Genomic DNA, 18,656 nt, shown 5'->3' with positions numbered 1-18,656 from the left:
TAAAATAAAAATAATAAACAAGTAAATCAATTACACATATTGAATTTTTTTTTAAAAAGTATAAAACAGAAATACTGTATATTAAAAAAAGTGAGGTAGTGTCCAAAGATTCAATGTCCATTTAGGAATCATATGGCAGAGGGGAAGCTGTTCCTGAATTGCTGAGTGTGTACCTTCAGGCTTCTGTACCTCCTATTTGATGGCAACAGTGAGAAAAGTGCATGCCCTGGGTGCTGGAGGTCCTGAATAATGGACACTACCTTTCTGAAAGACCAGTCCCTGAATATGTCCTGGGTACTTTGCAGGCTAGTACTCAAGATGGAGCTGACTAGATCTACAACCTTTTGCAGCTGCTTTTGGTCCATACCAGACAGTGATGCAGCCTGTCAGAATGCTCTCAACAGTACAACTATAGAAGTATTTGAGTGTATTTCTTGACATGCCAAATCTCTTCAAACTCCTAATAAAGTATAGCTGCTGTCCTGCCTTCTTTATAACTACATCGAGATGTTGGGACCAAGTTAGGTCCGCAGAAATCTTGACACCCAGGAACTTGAAGTGCTCACCCTCTCCAGTTCTGATCCCTCTATGAGGATTGGTATGTGTTCCTTCATCTTACCCTTCCTGAAGTCCACAATCAGCTCTTTTGTCTTTATGATGTTGAGTGCCAGGTCATTGCTGCGGCACCACTCCACAAGTTGGCATATCTCACTCTTGTACGCCCTCTCATCACCACCTGAGATTCTACCAACAATGGTTGTATTGTCAGCAAATTTATAGATGGTATTTGAGCTGTGCTTAGCCACACAGTCATGTCTATATAGAGAGTAGAGCAGTTGGCTAAGCACACACCCAACAGGTGCGCCAATGCTGATCATCAGCAAGGAAGATATGTTATCACCAATCCACACAGATTGTGGTCTTCCAGTTAGTAAGTCGAGGATCCAATTGCAGAGGGGGGTACAGAGGCCCAGCTTCTGCATCTTCTCAATCAGGATTGTGGGAATAATGGTATTAAATGCTGAGCCATAGTTGATGAATAGCATCTTGTATGTGTTTGTATTGTCCAGGTGGTCTAAAGTCATGTGGAGAGCCTTTGAGATTACGTCTGCCATTGATCTATTGTGGCGAAAGAGTCCAGGTCCTTGCTGAGGAAGGAGTTCAGTCTAGTCATTACCAACCTCTCAAAGCATTTTATCTCTGTCGATGTGAGTGCTACTGGACGATAAGTCATTAAGGCAGACCAGATTATTCTTCTTAGGCACTGGTATAATTGCTGCCTTTTTGAAGCAAGTGGGAACTTCCACCTGTAGCAGTGAGAGGTTGAAAATGTCTTTGAATACTCCTGCTAGTTGGTTGGCACAGGTTTTCCAAGCCTTACCAGGTACTTCATAGGTTACTCAATTTTTACAATCTGGAGTTTAAAATGATCCAAAAATTCAATTTGTAACAAAATTACTTAATGATGCTCCTTTTAGTTGGAGATGTAGACCGAGACAATAAATTGCATTTAGAAAAAAAAAACAAGATATAACTGCAGCCAATTGTACAAAATGTGAACTACCACTATAAAATCAATGCGATTCTTAAATCTTGTTTTAATGCATGAGCAGTCAAGTCTGCAAGGACTATATACTCCCCACAGAAAGCCTATGTACTGTAGTTCTAAGCACCAACAGAAATAGACGGACACTATGCAAACCAGAAATGTGGATTACAGTGCAAAAGTTTGGGCACCCATGGTCAAAGTTTCTGTTACTGTGAATAGTTAAGTGAGCAGAAGATGAACTGATCTCCAAAAGTCATAAAGTTAAAGATGAAACATTCATTTCAACATTTTAAGCAAGATTAGTGTTTTTTTTTGTTTTGTACAAATTGAGTGAAAAAAAGGAAAGGAGCTCTATGCAAAAGTTTGGGCACTCCAAGAGATTTGAGCTCTCAGATAACTTCAACGAAGGTCTCAGACCTTAATTAGCTTGTTAGGGCTGTGGCTTGTTCACAGTCATCATTAGGAAAGGCCAGGTGATGCAAATTTCAAAGCTTTACAAATAGCCTGACTCCTGAAACCCTGTCCCAACAATCAGCAGCTGCCTAGCACTCTTGAAGATTAAAATAAATGATGCCCACAAAGCAGAAGGCTATAAGAAGACAGCAAAGCGTTTTCAGGTAGCTGTTTCCTCAGTTCGTAATGTAATTAAGAAATGGCAGTTAACACAAACAGTGGAGGTCAAATTCAGGTCTGGAAGACCAAGAAAACTTTCCAAGAGAACTGCTCGTAGGATTGCTAGAAAGGCAAATCAAAACCCTTGTTTGACAGCAAAAGACCTTCACGAAGATCTAGCAGACTCTGGAGTGGCGGTGTATTATTCTACTGTGCAGCAACACCTGCTCAAATATGACCTTCATGGAACAGTCATCAGAAGAAAACCTTTCCTGCATCCTCACCACAAAATTCAGCATCAGAGGTTTGCAAAGGAACATCTAAACAAGCCCGATGCATTTTGGAAACAAGCCCTGGGACTGATGAAGTTAAAATAGAACTTTTTGGCCACAATGAGCAAAGGTATGTTTTGAGAAAAAAGGGTGCAGAATTTCATGAAAAGAACAACTGTTAAGCACAGGGTTGGATCAATCATGCTTTGGGCTTGCGTTGCAGCCAGTGGCACAGGGGACATTTCACTGGTAGAGGGAAGAATGATTTCAATTAAATACAGGTGTCCCCCGTTTTTCGAATGTTCACTTTACGACACCTCGCTGTTATGAAAGACCTACATTAGTTACCTGTTTTCACTAACAGAAGGTGTTTTCACTGTTACGAAAAAGGCAGCACGCCCCGAGCAGCCAAGCTCCTCCCCCAGAACTGCATGCTAGCCGGCATTGATTAAACAAGTGCCTGTGGGCATCTGCGCTTTATGTCGATTTATTTTGGGCATCTGTTAGCAAGATGAGTTCTAAAGTATCGGAAAAGCCTAAAAGAGCACCTAAGGGTGTTACACTTGGTGTAAAACTAGACATAATAAAGCATTTCGATCGTGGTGAACGAACTAAGGATATAGTGAGTTTGGCTAAGGGTTTGTGGAAGTTAATGAAGATGATGTTGAAGAGGTTTTGGCATCCCATGACCAAGAACTGACACATGAAGAGCTGATGAAGAGGAAAAGATAACAATTGAAACCGAATGCAGTAGCGAACGGCCCAATAGTGAAGTCGTCCAGAAACTGAACCTGAAGCAATTGCGTGAGATTTTCGCTGTGATTGACAAAGCTGCAATGATTGTAGAAAAATATGACTTTAATTTTGAAATGGTATGTAGGTTTAGGGCATACTTGCAGGATGGTGTGAGTGCTTACAAAGAAATGTATGATAGAAAAATGCACGAGGCTAAGCAGTCAAGCATACTGTCATTTTTCAAGCCTTCCACATCAGCCACGGCAGATGACGAAATTCCACCTTCGACATCGAGGCAGGCAGACATAGAAGGTGACCTGTCTGCCCTGGTGGAAACAGACGACGATGAGATGACACCACAGTCTCCTCTACCTCCCACCACCCCAACCTCCAATGACTCAGCCTAACACACCATCATCAGTGTGCTCACTGTCTTCCCGATTCCGGTAAGCGAAACTACACTGGGCGTACATTACTTCTACTTTATATAGGATGTGTATTTTTATGTGTTATTTGGTATGGTTTGGAAGCTTCATAGCTTAAAGGTTACTGGAAAGAGTGCTTCTGCCGAGAGCACTTGTGCTGAGTGTTTTTGCCGTGAGTGCAGCTGAGTGCGCTTGTACCAAGTCTTTCTGCCGAGAGCACTTGGGTGAGATTTTCGCTACGGTGGACAGTGCTGCAATAATTGCAGAAAAGTATTCCTACTTTATATAGGCTGTGTATTTATCAGATCATTCCTGCTTTTACTATATGTTACTGTTATTTTAGGTTTTTTGTGTTATTTGGCATGATTTGGTAGGTTACTTTTTGGGTCTGCGAATGCTCACAAATTTTTCCCATATAAATAAATGGTAACTGCTTCTTCACTTTACAACATTCTGGCTTACGAACCATTTCATAGGAACGCTCTACCTTCGAATAGCGGGGGAAACATGTACCAGCAAATTCTGGAAGCAAACAGCACACCATCTGTACAAAAAAGCTGAAGATGAAAAGAGGAGGCTTCTACAACAGGATAATGATCCTAAACACACCTCAAACTCCACAATGGACTACCTCAAGAGGCACAAGCTGAAGGTTTTGTCATGGGCCTAAAGTCCCCCGACCTAAACATCATCAAAAAATCTGTGGACAGACCTCAAAAGAGCAGTGTATGCAAGAAGGCCCAAGAATCTCAATGAACTAGAAGCCTTTTGCAAGGAAGAATAGGTGAAAATCCCCCAAACAAGAATTGAAAGACTCTTAGCTGGCTACGGAAAGAGCTTACAAGCTGTGATACTTGCCAAAGGGGGTGTTACTGAGTACTGACCATGCAGGGTGCCCAAACTTCCACTTCGGGCCCTTTTCCCTTTTTTGTTACTTTGAAACTGTAAAAGATGGAAATAAAAAAGTAATCTTGCTTAAAATATTAAAGAAATGTGTCATCTTTAACTTTACGCCTTTTGGAAATCAGGTCACCTTTTACTCACTTTGCTATTCACAGTAATTTTGACCAGGGGTGCCCAAACTTTTGTATGCCACTGTAAATCCCATTAGGAAAATAGTACTGAAAATTAGCACACTAAAAATGCATATGTTTCGTTGACCACACCCTGTATGAACAATAAGGAAAATAGCAAATACTTAGATTTTTATCAACTAGCTAAATTAAACAAGAATTCAAATTAAGGTTTTTGAGAAATAAGCAATCCAGAAATTACTAATTGTGATCACATACTCACTAGATACGGGAAATGTTATAGAGGCTGAAATACTTCTGATCATACAGAACAATAGAATGGCCAAGAAAGCAAATTAAAACAAAGCTCCGAATAAAAAGACTTGAAATAGTTTTCCCGGAGAATCAAAAGTGGAGTGTTGTGTATAACAGCAAGGAAGTCATGCTGCAGGTATTTAATAGTTGGATTGTATGTGAAAGACTACGTGCAGCTCTCTGGTAGCCCCATAAAAGGAAGGAGATTGAAAGTGTGGAGAAGGTGCAGAAGAGGTTTGCTAGGATGCTGCCTGGATTAGAAAGTATGAGCTTAAAAAGTTTGGACAAACTTGGGCTATTCTCCCTAGATCATTGGACGCAGAGGAGAGACCTGATTAAGACTTTTAAATTATGAGAGCCATAGATAGTGTAAACCACATTCTTTTCTAAGTGGGCAAATAAAAGAGCACTTTTGGTACATAGACCAACTGTCAAAAATTTCTAAAACCAATCTCACTTACCAGGTTTATAACTGAAATAAATAATTACAGGATGTTGGTCTTTAACCTCGAGTTCTACGAAAAAAATGTTGAAAAACCAGACTTCAGCCAGCCCATACAAGAATCTGGTTGTAGACAACATTCACAATATCTGGCATAAAAAAGACACCTCTCATAATTATCCTGTTTTTAAGGGTTTAGTTAGAGGACAGATTGCATGAATCTGAAATGGGAAATGGAAAGAAGTTATGTGTTTTAGTGGACAAATGCATAATAAAAGGAACGAGCTGTAAGTTAGGGAGAGGAAGCAGGAAACAGAATCATACAAATCTGTAAAGACTGTAGACTAACCAATTTCAGATCACTATAGAAACAACAGCAAAGTCCACATTATTTCACCTTTCATATTTCAACCTTCCAGTATTCCTTCATTTTGTTAGGTAGCTATTAATAAGTCTATTTCCAAATTTCCTAACTTCCACTACCTAGAACAGGAGTTCCCAACCTTTTTTATGCCATGGACCCCGACCATTAACCGAGGGTCTGTGGACGCCAGGTTGGGAACCCCTGACCTAGAAGAACAACAAAATCAGAGGCACAAGAATGCTACCACTGGTTGCCAGTTCCAGCCAATTCTCATTAACTGCATCATGGAATTACACCTTTGACACCAATGACTTCAGATCCTGGGACTAAAAGTACCACAAGAGTTGATTCACTTTATAAACTCACTGCCTTGAAACAATGGTGGGCTCTGAATTTGGCCTTCAAGATATTCACACCATCCATGAGCCTTAAACAAAAAAAAAGCTCCATTCAAAATGAACACTTATGTGCCTCATCTACCTACAGTAATGAACTGCAACTTCTGCTTTTGCTCATAAATTTGCGAAAAAAAATCCCTAAAATACTTACTAAAATTCAATTTCCAATCCACTGTTACTGGATCTCCTAACATACAGTACTGTGTAAATAGCTAGGATGCCCAAGACTTTTGCACAGTACTGTATGAATCAACATGGGAGTGGACAGCGAGTTTGTAATCTGGCGGGAGCAAAGGATGTCAGGAATGACGAGGGTGGTGCACTGTGGGAAGGGTGTCAGACACATGGCAGAGAATGAGCACCAGGGGCCAGGGATAGTGTGGGTCCAGATACACCCAGCCCTGAAAAAACAGGTAAGGTTATTTGATTGCAAACAATTGGTTTATTGATCATTACAGAATGTCTCTTTGGTGCTTTCTGCTCCCTCCCCCTTTCCCAATCATGATTCCCCTCTCCCAGCCCCCTTCCCACTCTCAGTCCACAATAGAGGCTCATATCAGAATCGGGTATATCATCACTCACATATGTCATAAAATTTGTTTTATTTGGTTGGCAGTACAGTACAATGCGAAAGTTTTAAGTACCCTAGCTAAATACATGTGCCTAAGACTTTCCTACAGTACTGTTCTGATGAAAATGGTGCTATGTTCTGAGTTAATCAAATCTGTAATGACACAAAAAGGATTTTTATATTCCATAATACACTGAATTCCTGACCAGTGTGTATATTTGTTAATCTACTGTTACTATGGAACACAGTGAGAGAAATTTGCAGCTATTACAAGCTGGAATCATTGGGTTCCCTTCTGGTTGCAAAAACGTAACATTAAAAAGCTGCCCAGTCACAAGGGGGAGGGAAAGAAGTGGTGGCAAAGCCAGAACTAAGTGCACTTTGTGATTCTCAAAGCATGCATTGCCTGATTTCCAGCAGTGGTCAGAAAGCTCAGATCATTTTCACTCCATTCCATTCACAGGGACTGGAGCCATGTGCCAGCTGGGAACTCTTGTTCACTTGCCACATAATATTTTGGCAGCTGAGAGACTCCGAAGATGCATAGCAACTAGACTTCCCTGCAGGGAATACTCTCCCTCAAGCATGCTTTGTTTTGTTAGTCAGATGGGAGGCAAAATATTTTTGATTCTCAATAATCTTAGTTTGAGTCTTCCAAATCAAATTGATTCAGTATTAATGAGGTCTCATTTACTGAAATCTAGTGTCTAATTTTAATTAGCCTCAAAGAAAGGTAGAGAAGTGCCTCAAAACCACCTATATATTTTTTTAAATGGACAATCTTTGCTACAATAGATTTAAAGAGTTGCATACATAACACTTCTAGATTTGTTGGTCAAATACAGGTACTTTTTCTAACATGTCTTTGGCACAATTACAATATACGCAAAACCTTAAATGAAGTGAAAATCAACAGGAACAAACTGAAACTGAGTGGTTACTGATACAATTAATAAAAGACCAATCAAATAATTTACCTAAATACTGAGATTCACATGTTATCTATTGTAGGGTTTTAGTCAGTTTTCCACGTGGGGAATATTCTGCCTTCCTAAAGATCTGTTCAGTGTGATATCCTATAAAAACTGATAATGTCCCTTTCAGAAGAAAACACACTGAAGACAGTACCAATTTACACCATTACCAAATGCTTTCATTCGTTAGAGGAATTCACTGGATAATTAACATAAAAGGAGCTAGTCAACTTTCCTATCCTTTAAGGGATAGATATCAATTCTATTGTCACTTTCTAAAAGATGAGGGTCACATTTACCAACAAATTCAGGCTGCACCAGTTATTAGGCACACAGCATGGGATCAAACACTTTGCCATTACGCTTGCACCAAACACAATGACATATTACTAAATTTCTATTTGCACATTATCTATATCCCTCCATTCCTTAAATATTAATATGTCCACCTAAAAGCCTCTTAAACATGACTACTGCATCTGCTTCCACCACTACCCTCAGCAACCCATTTCAGGCATCTACCACTGTGTGGGGTGGGAAAAAATTTAACATTTCATAAGACCATAAGACTATGGAGCACAATTAAGCCATTTGGTCCATTAATTCAGCTCCAATATTCCATCATGGCTAATTTATTATCCCTCTCAACCCCCACTCTCCTGCCTTCTCCCTGTAACTTTTGATGCCCTGATTAACTAAGAACCTTTCAATGTGCACTTTAAATATACTCAGTCACTTGGCCCACACGGCTGTCCATGGCAATAAATTCCATGGAGTCACCACTCTCGGGCTAAGGAAAGTCCTCATTAATGGATGTCCCTCTATTCTGAGGCTGCGTCCTCTGCTCCTAAACTATCCCACTGTATGAAGCATCCTCTCCCATTCATTCTACCTCGGTCTTTCAATATTCAATAGATTTCAAGGAGACATGCCCTTATTCTAAACTCCAGCAAGTACAGGTCCAGAGCCATCAAATGCTCATATGTAAACCCTTTCAGTCCCAGAACAATTCTTGTGAATTTCCTCTGGACCCTGTACAATACCCAGCACATCTGCTCACAATTCTCCCAAGTGCAATCTGACCAATGCCTTATAAAGCTTTAGCATTACATCCTTGCTTGCTTTCATATTCTAGTCCTTTCAAAATGAATGCTTACAGTGCATTTGCCTTCCTTACCAGACTCAACCTGCAAGTTTATATCCTCAAACTTGGCCACAAAGTCTTCAATTCCTTCTTTCAAACATTGACATATAATGTGAAAAGAAGGGCTCCCAACACCAACCACTGCAGAACACCACTAGTCACTGGAACCAACCAGAATAGGCCTCCTTTATTCCCAGTCTTTGCCTCCTGTCAGTACTTTTCCTGAAATACCATGGACTCTCATCTCATTTAGCAGACTCTTGTGCAGCACTTGGTCAAAGGGTTTTTGTAAATCTAAATAAATAACATCCACTGATTCTCCTTTGTCTATCTTCCTTGTTGATTCCTCAAAAAATTCCAACAGATGTCAGACAAGATTTACCCTTTAGAAAACCACGCTGACTTTAGCCTATTAAACCATATGCCTCCAAGTACTCTGAAACCTCATCCTTAATAATGTACTTCAACATCTTCCCAGTGAAGTCAGGCTAACTGGCCGAGAATTTATTTTCTTCTGCCTCCTTCCTTTCTTAAAGAGTGGAGTAACATTTGCAATTTTCCAGTCCTCCTGAACCATTCTACAAACTAGTGATTCTTGAAAAATCATTCGAAATGCCACCACAATCTCTTCAGCCACCTGCTTCAGAATCCTGGGGTGTATTCCATCTGGCCCAAATATCTACCTTCAGAGCTTTCAGCTCCCCAAGCACCTTTTCTTCATTACACACCCAATCCAGAATTGCCTTTCCCCTAGCAGGCTCAACCACAGACTGCTTTAAAAACCATCTCATAGACATTCTATATACATTCCCTCTCTTGGGATCCAGCCCCAACCTAATTTTCTCAATTATTGGAATCACCAATGACTGTAGTAACATTGTCCTTATTACACACCTTTTCTATCTTCTCTTGTAATTTATATCCCACATCCTGGCTACAGTTCAGAGTGCTGTATACAACTCCCAGCAGGGTCTTTTTACCTTTGCAGTTTCTTAACTCTGTTCACAAGGATTATACATCTTTGGATCCTACGTCATTTTTCTAAAGATTTAATTTCATTTTTGCCCCCTCTCTCTGTCCTTTTGATACAACATGTATTCTTGGAACTTAAGCTGCCAACTATCTTATTTCAGCGACTCAGTGAATGCTCATGTCAAGATCACCTACATTATTCTGTATACTGCGTGTATTCAAATATAATACCCAAGATCCTGTATTCTTCACCCTTTTCGATTTTGCTCCCATGTTACATTCTTTCTACTGATTGCAATTATGCCCTATCATCTACTTGTCCTTCCTCAGTCTCACTACACAATACATCCATTTGTATAACTGCCCCATCCTCAACCTTGTACTTCAGTTTCCATTCCCCTGTTGAATAAGTTTAAATCCTGACCAACAGCTCTAACAAACCTGCCCAGAAGGATATTGGTCACCCTCTGATTCAGGTGTAAACCATCCTTCCCCAAAAGAGATCCCAATGATCCAGAAATCTGAAACCTGCGCTATTTCCTCAGCAATACATTCATCTGTACTATCATCCTATTCCTTCCCTAACTAGCGGATGGTACTGAGAGTAATCCATAGATTACAATTTTGGAGGTCCTGCTCTTCAGCCTCCCTATATGCATTGTGACCTCTTCCCCCTTTCTATTTGTCATTGATGCCAATGTACATCATGACCTCTGGCTGCTCACCCTCCCTCTTGAGAATCTTCTGCATCTGCTCTGAGACAACCTGGACCCTAGCACCTGGGAGGCAACAAACCATTCTAACATCATTTTCTCAGGTACAGAATTCCTATCTGTCCCCCTAACTATTGAGTCTCTTATCACTATCACTCAGCCTAACTTTACCCTTCCCTGCTGAGACTCTCAGCCAGCCACAGTGTCACTAGCCTGGCTGTTGCTGGTGTGCCCAGCTCTTCCCCTCCCCCTCCCCCAACAGTATCCAAAGGGGTATACTTGTTGCTGAGGGGAATGGCCACATGTGAACCCTGCACTGATTTCTTACTCCCTTTACATCTGAGGATCCCCCAAACTTCCACTCCGGGTGTAACCACTTCAGTATGTCTCATCTATGAGGTTTTTAGCTCCCAGATGGTCCTGAGTTCATCCAACTCCAGCTCCAGTTCTTTGACCTTGTCAGAATCTGCAGTTGGATGCACTTTCTGAAAATGTAGTCATCAGGGAGATAGTCAGTTACCCTGAAATCCCATATCTCACAGGAGGCACATTCCACTGACTGAATTACCACCCTGCTTACACTTGTTATACCTTTAATTTCTCAGACTTCAGTTCTAGCCTAAGCCCAGGAAAGGATTCTGACTGTCTGCACTATCTATGCTTGCATAATTTTATAAATTTCTACCAGTGAGCATAACCCAGGTTTGTCCACAAATCTTCCAATCCAGGCAATGTCTTCTGTACCCTTTCCAAAGCCTCCACATCCTTGGATCACTATTAATATAGAATAAATTTTGGAAGGAGTAGAGGAGGAAGTGGCTGAATGTAATGGTAAACATGGATAAGCCATAGTTCTGAAAATACATTTTTACAGCCCAGCCAAAAAAAAAATCAAGTAATACACAGAAAAACAATAGAGACTATAATAAGACAAAGGAGCAGAGTTAGGCCTTTCAGCCCATCAAGTCTCTTCTGCACTTTCATCATGGCTAATTACTTTCTCTCAACCCCATTTTCCTGCCTCCTCCCTAAAACCTTTGACACGTTCAAGAACATTTAAGGGTAAACTGGACAAATCTGTAAAGCAGGGGTTCCCAACCTTTTTTTTAAATGCTATGGATCAATACCATTAAGCAAAGGGTACATGGACCCCAAGCTGGGAATCCCTAGTATAAAGGGAATAAAAGGACTAGACTAATAGATTTAAACAAGCAGAGAAGGCGAGAAGAATATAAACACTAACTAGTATTGATTAATTCAGTCAAGTGGTCCGAGCCATGAAACATATATAAACCACACGAGTTAGAAAATAACACTAAAGGATGTTAAAGTTCAGGTTGGGCAGAAAATCTGGCTGCTGTATATCCTATGTCTCATGTCCTATGAGAATTCCTTCAGCTGCCAATATCCAACTAGGATCTGTTAACAGAACTTGTCTGAATGGTGAAGCCACTTCCTTACTCACTAAGCATCCAGAGGATTTATAGAGGGCAAATCTGTCACTTTTAATGCAAGCACAGAGAAAATTGAAGGACAGAAAAGAGGTATCCAATATAACTACCACAATCTTAACAAAAGCAAACCTACCAGCGACTTTAGCACAGTTTCCCAGCAGTACCTCCTTGTACTTCCTCAGGCTCTCATCATCTTTGTCCAGTTCTTCAATCTCCTTCAGACTTTTCTGTGCTGGTGCTTTGTAGCTCAGTGCGGGTTCCTCATCCTGATTCTCAGCAGCAAGTGCTGCCAGCTGTTCTGCGGTTGGCTCCTGCTCTGCCATTCTGCCTTTCACACAACTATATTAAAATAAAACAGCACAATGTAGAGTTCCCAGTGCTTCAATACATCATTCAATATTTTAAAACAGAACTTAAACACTGCGGCCAAACATTCAATAAATCTTGATTATTTCAAAAAGGCAGTTAAAATTGAATATTGAATTTATTTACTGAAATACAGCGCGGAATTGGCCCTTAACCCGCGCTACCCAGCAATCCCCAGATGAGGACACCAGTCTTCATAGAGGGATCAGAAGTAGAGAGAGTGAGCAACTGCAAGTTCCTGGGTATCATTACAATGGCATGCAAAAGTTTGGGCACTCTGGTCAAAATTTCTGTTACTGTGAATAGCTAAGCGAGTAAAAGGTGACCTGATTTCCAAAAAGTATAATGTTAAAGATGACACATTTCTTTAATATTTTAAGCAAGATTACTTTTTTATTTCCATCTTTTACAGTTTCAAAATAACAAAAAAGGAAAATGGCCCAGAGCAAAAGTTTGGGCACCCTGCATGATCAGTACTTAGAAACACCCCCTTTGGCAAGTATCACAGCTTATAAACACTTTCTGTAGCCAGCTAATACTCTTTCAATTCTTGTTTGGGGGATTTTCACCTATTCTTCCTAGCAAAAGGCTTCTAGTTCATTGAGATTCTTGGGCCTTCTTGCATGCACTGCTCTTTTGAGGTCTATCCACAGATTTTCGATGATGTTTAGGTCAGGGGACTGTGATGGCCATGGCAAAACCTTCAGCTTGCACCTCTTGGGGTAGTCCATCGTGGATTCTGAGGTGTGTTTAGGTTCATTATGCTGTTGTAGAAGCCTCCTCTTTTCATCATCTGCTTTTTTTCCCCACATACGGTGTGACATTTGCTTCCAGAATTTGCTGGTATTTAATTGAATTCATTCTTCCCTCTACCAGTGAAATTTTCCCCATGCCACTGGCTGCAACATAAGCCCAAAGCATGAGCAATCCACCCCAGTGCTTAATTAGCCAAGTGTTCTTTTCATGAAATTCTGCACCCTTTTTTTTCTCCAAATATACCTTTGCTCATTGTGACCAAAAAGTTCTTTTTTAACTTCATCAGTCCACAGGACTTGTTTCCAAAATGAATCAGGCTTGTTCAGACATTCCTTTGCAAACTTCTGACACTGAATTTTGTGGTGAGGATGCAGGAAAGGTTTTCTTCTGATGACTCTTTCATGAAAGTCATATTTGTGCAGGTGTCGCTGCACAGTAGAACAGTGCACCACCACTCCAGAGTCTGCTAGATCTTCGTGAAGGTCTTTTGCATTCAAACGGGGGTTTTGATTTGCCTTTCTAGCAATCTTACGAGCAGTTCTCTTGGAAAGTTTTCTTGGTCTTCCAAACCTGAATTTGACCTCCACCGTTCCTGTTAACTGCCATTTCTTAATTACATCACGAACTGAGGAAACAGCTACCTGAAAACACTTTGCTGTCTTCTTATAGCCTTCTCCTGCTTTGTGGGCATCATTTATTTTAATTTTCAGAGTGCTAGGCAGCTGCTTAGAGGAGCCCTTGGCTGCTGCTTGTTGGGACAAGGTTTGAGGAGTCAGGGTATTTATAAAGTTTTGAAATTTGCATCACCTGGCCTTTCCTAATGATGACTGTGAACAAGCCATAGGCCTAACAAGCTAATTAAGGTCTGAGACCTTGGTAAAAGTTATCTGAGAGCTCAAATCTCTTGGGATATCCAAACTTTTGCATAGTGCTCCTTTCCATTTTTCCCCACTCTAAAACTGTACAAAACGAAAATAATACACTAATCTTGCTTAAAATGTTCAAAATGTTTCATCTTTAACTTTATTACTTTTGGAGATCAGTTCATCTTCTACTCACTTAACTATTCACAGTAACAGAAATTTTGACCAGGGGTGCCCAAACTTTTGCATGCCACTCTTAGAGGACCTAACCTAGAAACAACATATCGATGCAGCTATAAGGGAAGCAAGACAGCCGCTATAGTTCATTATGAGTTTGAGATTTGGTATTTCACAAAAACACTCACAAATTTCTATAGATGTCAATGAGTTGTGCCTCAGAGAGGCGACAGTCATAATTAAAGACTTCCACCACCCAGGACATGCCCTTTTCTCACTGCTACCATCAGGATGGAGGTACAGAAGTCTGAAGACACACACTCAACAAATCATGAACAGCTTCTTCCTCTCTGCCTTCCAACTTCTAAATGAACATTGAACCCATGAACACTAACTACCTCACTACTTCTTTTTAAATTGAATTTCCTATTTATTTAGCACTAATTATTTAACTAATGCCACACCAAATTTAAAACAATAATATTTTTCAGAGTTTCTATCAGCCAATGAGGCAGTTTAAATGCTCAGATTTTTAAGAATGGGATGCCGGGGTTGTCAGTGCAGCAACTCTTGTGTTTGTGGACCTACCCACCCGCTCACTATACAAAATCAAAGCATACCTTATAGTATACAGACTTTCAATAGAAAAAGGTCAGCAAAAAAAGGATCCAGTCAACGGTCACAATGCAGTCACTGTAGAACACAACTAGCACATCAAATGCAGGAAACCTCAGCCTCTGCTTTTACTCTTCCATATATGGCAGTAGAATTAACAAGGTTTCTTGATGAGTTTCAAGATGAATTTGACCCAATCACTCCCCTCAAGCAAAGACTGATATTACTAAATGTCAGGCTTTTAATTGTTAAAGTAGCATGTACAACATTAAGCAGGTGGCAGATTGTGGCTATTTCTAACAATGTGAAGAACAAAAGCATCAACTGTAAGATTTAGCAATCAATGAGATTCTGCAAATCTGATCAGGTTTGATTATAATCCTTTCAATCACATGCCACAGAATCTATTATTTCACCTATAAACAGTTATTAACCAGTCACTGCATCACATGACTACCAAGACAGCAGAGGAAAAATCAGATCGTCGTTGGTGTGTTTTCCTCTACTACTTCTCCAAACTGCACTGTCTATAATAAGTCAAGTAGGTTCCAAGTTATATCCACAATATTTTTCAATAAGTGTATCCGATAATAGGCCTAGAGTGGATATCTGTTGAGCATGAACTATTTTGGATCTGTGATACAACATAATTTTTGCTATCTTTTGAACAAGATTACTTCAATGAGCTGCATTGTAAGAGATCTGTCAAGTACACAGAAAAGCGAATTAGCAAAGTCATGGGTAACAATTGCAATCACACAGATTGATTTAAAAAAATTTTAAAAATCAATTTATTAGAGTATCTGATTAATTTACACCTTTAGCTAATACACATTGGTAAACATTTGGTGAAGCATGTTCATTGGGAGAAGCAATGCTTCCAGTCTGAGAGTTATGAACTAGGTACGATAATCATTGAACAGCAGAAATAGACCATTAAGTCTGTCAAGTTTGCTCAAGACCAGCCCTAGCTGATCCAACTCCCATAACTCTGAAAATACTTTTGAGATCCCTATCCTGTACACTTATGAATGGTGCAGTTAAATGTGCCTCCACGACACCACAGACGAGTTCATGGCTCAAAAGCCTTTCTTTGATGCCACTTTTCATCACCAGGTTCACACTCTCTACCTAGTCTCTACTCTACATCAGGGATTCCCAACTTGGGGTCCAAGGCATAAAAAAGGTTGAGATTCTGAATTCCTCTGTTACAACCATCAATAAAAATCACCAAAAATAAACCCTATTGCAAATTAAGGAGAAATTTATTTTACAGTTCTTAGAACCTAGGACTTGCTACCACAATGAACAGTCAAGGTGAATAACGTTAGATCATGCAATGGAAACCTGAAAAGCACAAGGTGAAAGAGATGATAGGAGAAAGCTCAGTTGGAACACAAACATCAAATAGTCCATTCTTCTGGATTGCAAAGGCTATGCATTACTAACATTATAAACTATATCCTGTGTACTTACATAACAGAGGATCACAGAGCCCCACAATTAGTGTCCTAAGTATATAACCCACTTGCAAATGTAAGCTTACTGACCATGTTAACCAGTAGCCCCTCAACAACCAATGATTCTCCAGCAAAATATTCACTTGCGAATCGTGTTGATTTTTTTCCCCTCCAATGCCCTAAAAAAAAATCTGCAGGCACCTACAGATATAAAAGAGTGAGGATGTCAGTAGTTAGAGAAGACAGGCGGAAAGGCAAAATAAACGGATTTCAGCACAGGAACTGCTATAAATGGCATACTAAAAAAGCATGTCAAGGAAGAGGGAAAAATAATTAGAGCACAAGAGTTGAAATTTCAGTACGACAAAATAAAGATTCTTGGAAATAGTAGTCCATAAAAGCTTCGTGGGCAAGTTAACAGGAAATGTTCTGGGAATGGAATTAGAACAAGACTAACAGAAGCAGATTCAGACTTGGAAAAAAGCTAACTTTAATCTACCACACGCTTAACCATTCAACCACATAACATCTTCAAATGCAAGGGTTAGTCAAACTGGTTTCTCTTTCATGAAACCATACTGACTATGCTCAATCCAATTGTTAATTTCTAGACCTGGTTAACTCATCCTTCAGTATGGACTCTACTTTCTCTACTACTGATGTTATGACATCAGGCATTACACTATCTTCTGTCCTTCTCTTCCTAAAACAGTGGGATTATATTTGCTGCACTCCAATATGCAGGAACAATTCCAGAATCTACAGAATTTCAAAAGATGATAACCAGACCATCTCTACAGCGGCCTCTTTCACAGGTCTGGAATGTAGACCATTTATCGGCTTTCAGTTTTTGTGTTAGGCACCAGATAATATAAATATTAAATAGAAGAATGTGAGATCTTTTATAAAGGGTAACTTAAATTTGTTCTTCCCCTGAAGGCAAATTTTAAAATGGAACTTACTTTAAAAAAGAGGAATTAAAAGGTACAGGGAGCAAGCTGGAGAAATGATACAATCAGATGACTCAGAATATAACCTGTTGAGATTTGTTCAGATGAATAGCTCAGAGCTCCTACATTCTACCAGATGTTAGAACTGAAAGGTAACAATGAGTAGAAGGCCTATTTCTCAATTCAAGGCATACTATAAGACAGATTCAGATTTATTTATCACAATGGTTTAATCTATTCTGCAGTCATTTCTTGGAAGAGAAGCTGAAGGTGAGACCTTTCATCATTTGCAAAGTTCATCTGGGTGAAGCTGGAATGAAAAATGTTTGCCCTAGTGAAAAGGGAAAGTTGACCACATAGAACTTGGAGAAGTTGAGGCTACATATCTTCTTTGGATAATGAACAAACTGTGTGCGTCCAGAACAAAGAAGACTAGTGGGACAAAATGCCTAGGGATTGCAGCTGGGGTAACTGTAGCACCTTAGTTCTCAGATTCAGATATTTATCACATGTCCATCGAAACATGCAGCAAAATGCTAGTTTGCATTAACAACCAACACAACCAAGGATCTGGTGGGATAGCGAGTGTTGCCACACATTCCAGTGTCTTAAAGGTTTATTTGAAGTGCAAGCCAGTTTTGCTGGAATCCCAGACTACACTTCATCACCTCAACTACTGAAATTCCTCATGAACAAATTGACAATGAGTCAATGTGAACAGTATGTGTGAAACACTGAAAAGTTTCCAAGGCATTTGATAATCAAATTTCAATTCATCATGGCATATCACAGACCCACACACTGAGGGCAAAGGTTATAATCAAATATTTCCAGTCATTACAACATCAGCATGAAATAACTATTCATGCACAAAGCTGTTGTAGTTGGTCTAAAGCAGGGGTGGGCAAACTTTTTGACTTGTGGGCCACAAAGGGTTCTAAAATTTGACAGGGGGGCCGGACCAGGAGCAGATGGATGGAGTGTTTTGGTAATACACCTCATAAGAGAAAATAAAATATCATGGGATATGTAGAAAACATGTGCTTTAATTTCAATTGAAAATGAACAAATGCATTACAACAAAATATCTGTCTTTGAAGTCCCATGGTATTTAGCTATTTATTGAAATGACTTTTAAAACACTGAAAATTAAATGAATAAAATACAGCTTTTTTTAATAGTAACAGTTATTTTAAAGCACTGAAAATTCTGTTATCCTTCAAGATATTATCATCATCACTCTCCTCCTGTCTTTATTTCAAAAACGGTAGGAGATGCAGGTCTACTTGTCCTACTCCTTCTTATTCAATTGTCCCCTGTGCCAAAACTCAACAACGACCAGCACAAAGACAGAACAGTGACAGCGCGCCAGTATGCAGAGCGCGTTATTTGATCTGGAGTACATTTTTTATTTTGAGAACGTACGTGCACCTGCGCACTACTCATGTCCATCACTTAACAGAAATGACATGTAACATGTAAGGCTTATTGAAAAAAATATTTTCAAATGCATTTT

The 18,656-nt window shown here is 39.8% G+C and overlaps 1 protein-coding gene across 4 annotated transcripts in view; it reads right to left on the bottom strand.

Annotated features, from left to right (window-relative positions):
* arhgdia (Rho GDP dissociation inhibitor (GDI) alpha) overlaps window positions 1-18,656 on the bottom strand; it is a 60,840-nt gene that overhangs the window by 22,064 nt on the left and 20,120 nt on the right. For all 4 annotated transcript variants that reach the window (XM_059948330.1, XM_059948329.1, XM_059948333.1 and 1 more), the window contains exon 2: window positions 12,087-12,292. In XM_059948330.1, coding sequence (XP_059804313.1) covers window positions 12,087-12,276 — 190 coding nt within the window. In that variant the 5' untranslated portion in view covers window positions 12,277-12,292. The remainder of the gene's footprint in view (window positions 1-12,086; window positions 12,293-18,656) is intronic.

The sequence above is a fragment of the Hypanus sabinus genome, chromosome 23, assembly GCF_030144855.1.
Source record: "Hypanus sabinus isolate sHypSab1 chromosome 23, sHypSab1.hap1, whole genome shotgun sequence".
In the NCBI taxonomy this organism is placed as follows: Eukaryota; Metazoa; Chordata; class Chondrichthyes; order Myliobatiformes; family Dasyatidae; genus Hypanus; species Hypanus sabinus.
The sequence above is the reverse complement of the archived record's forward strand: the minus strand, read 5'-3'. Positions and strand labels throughout refer to the sequence as shown.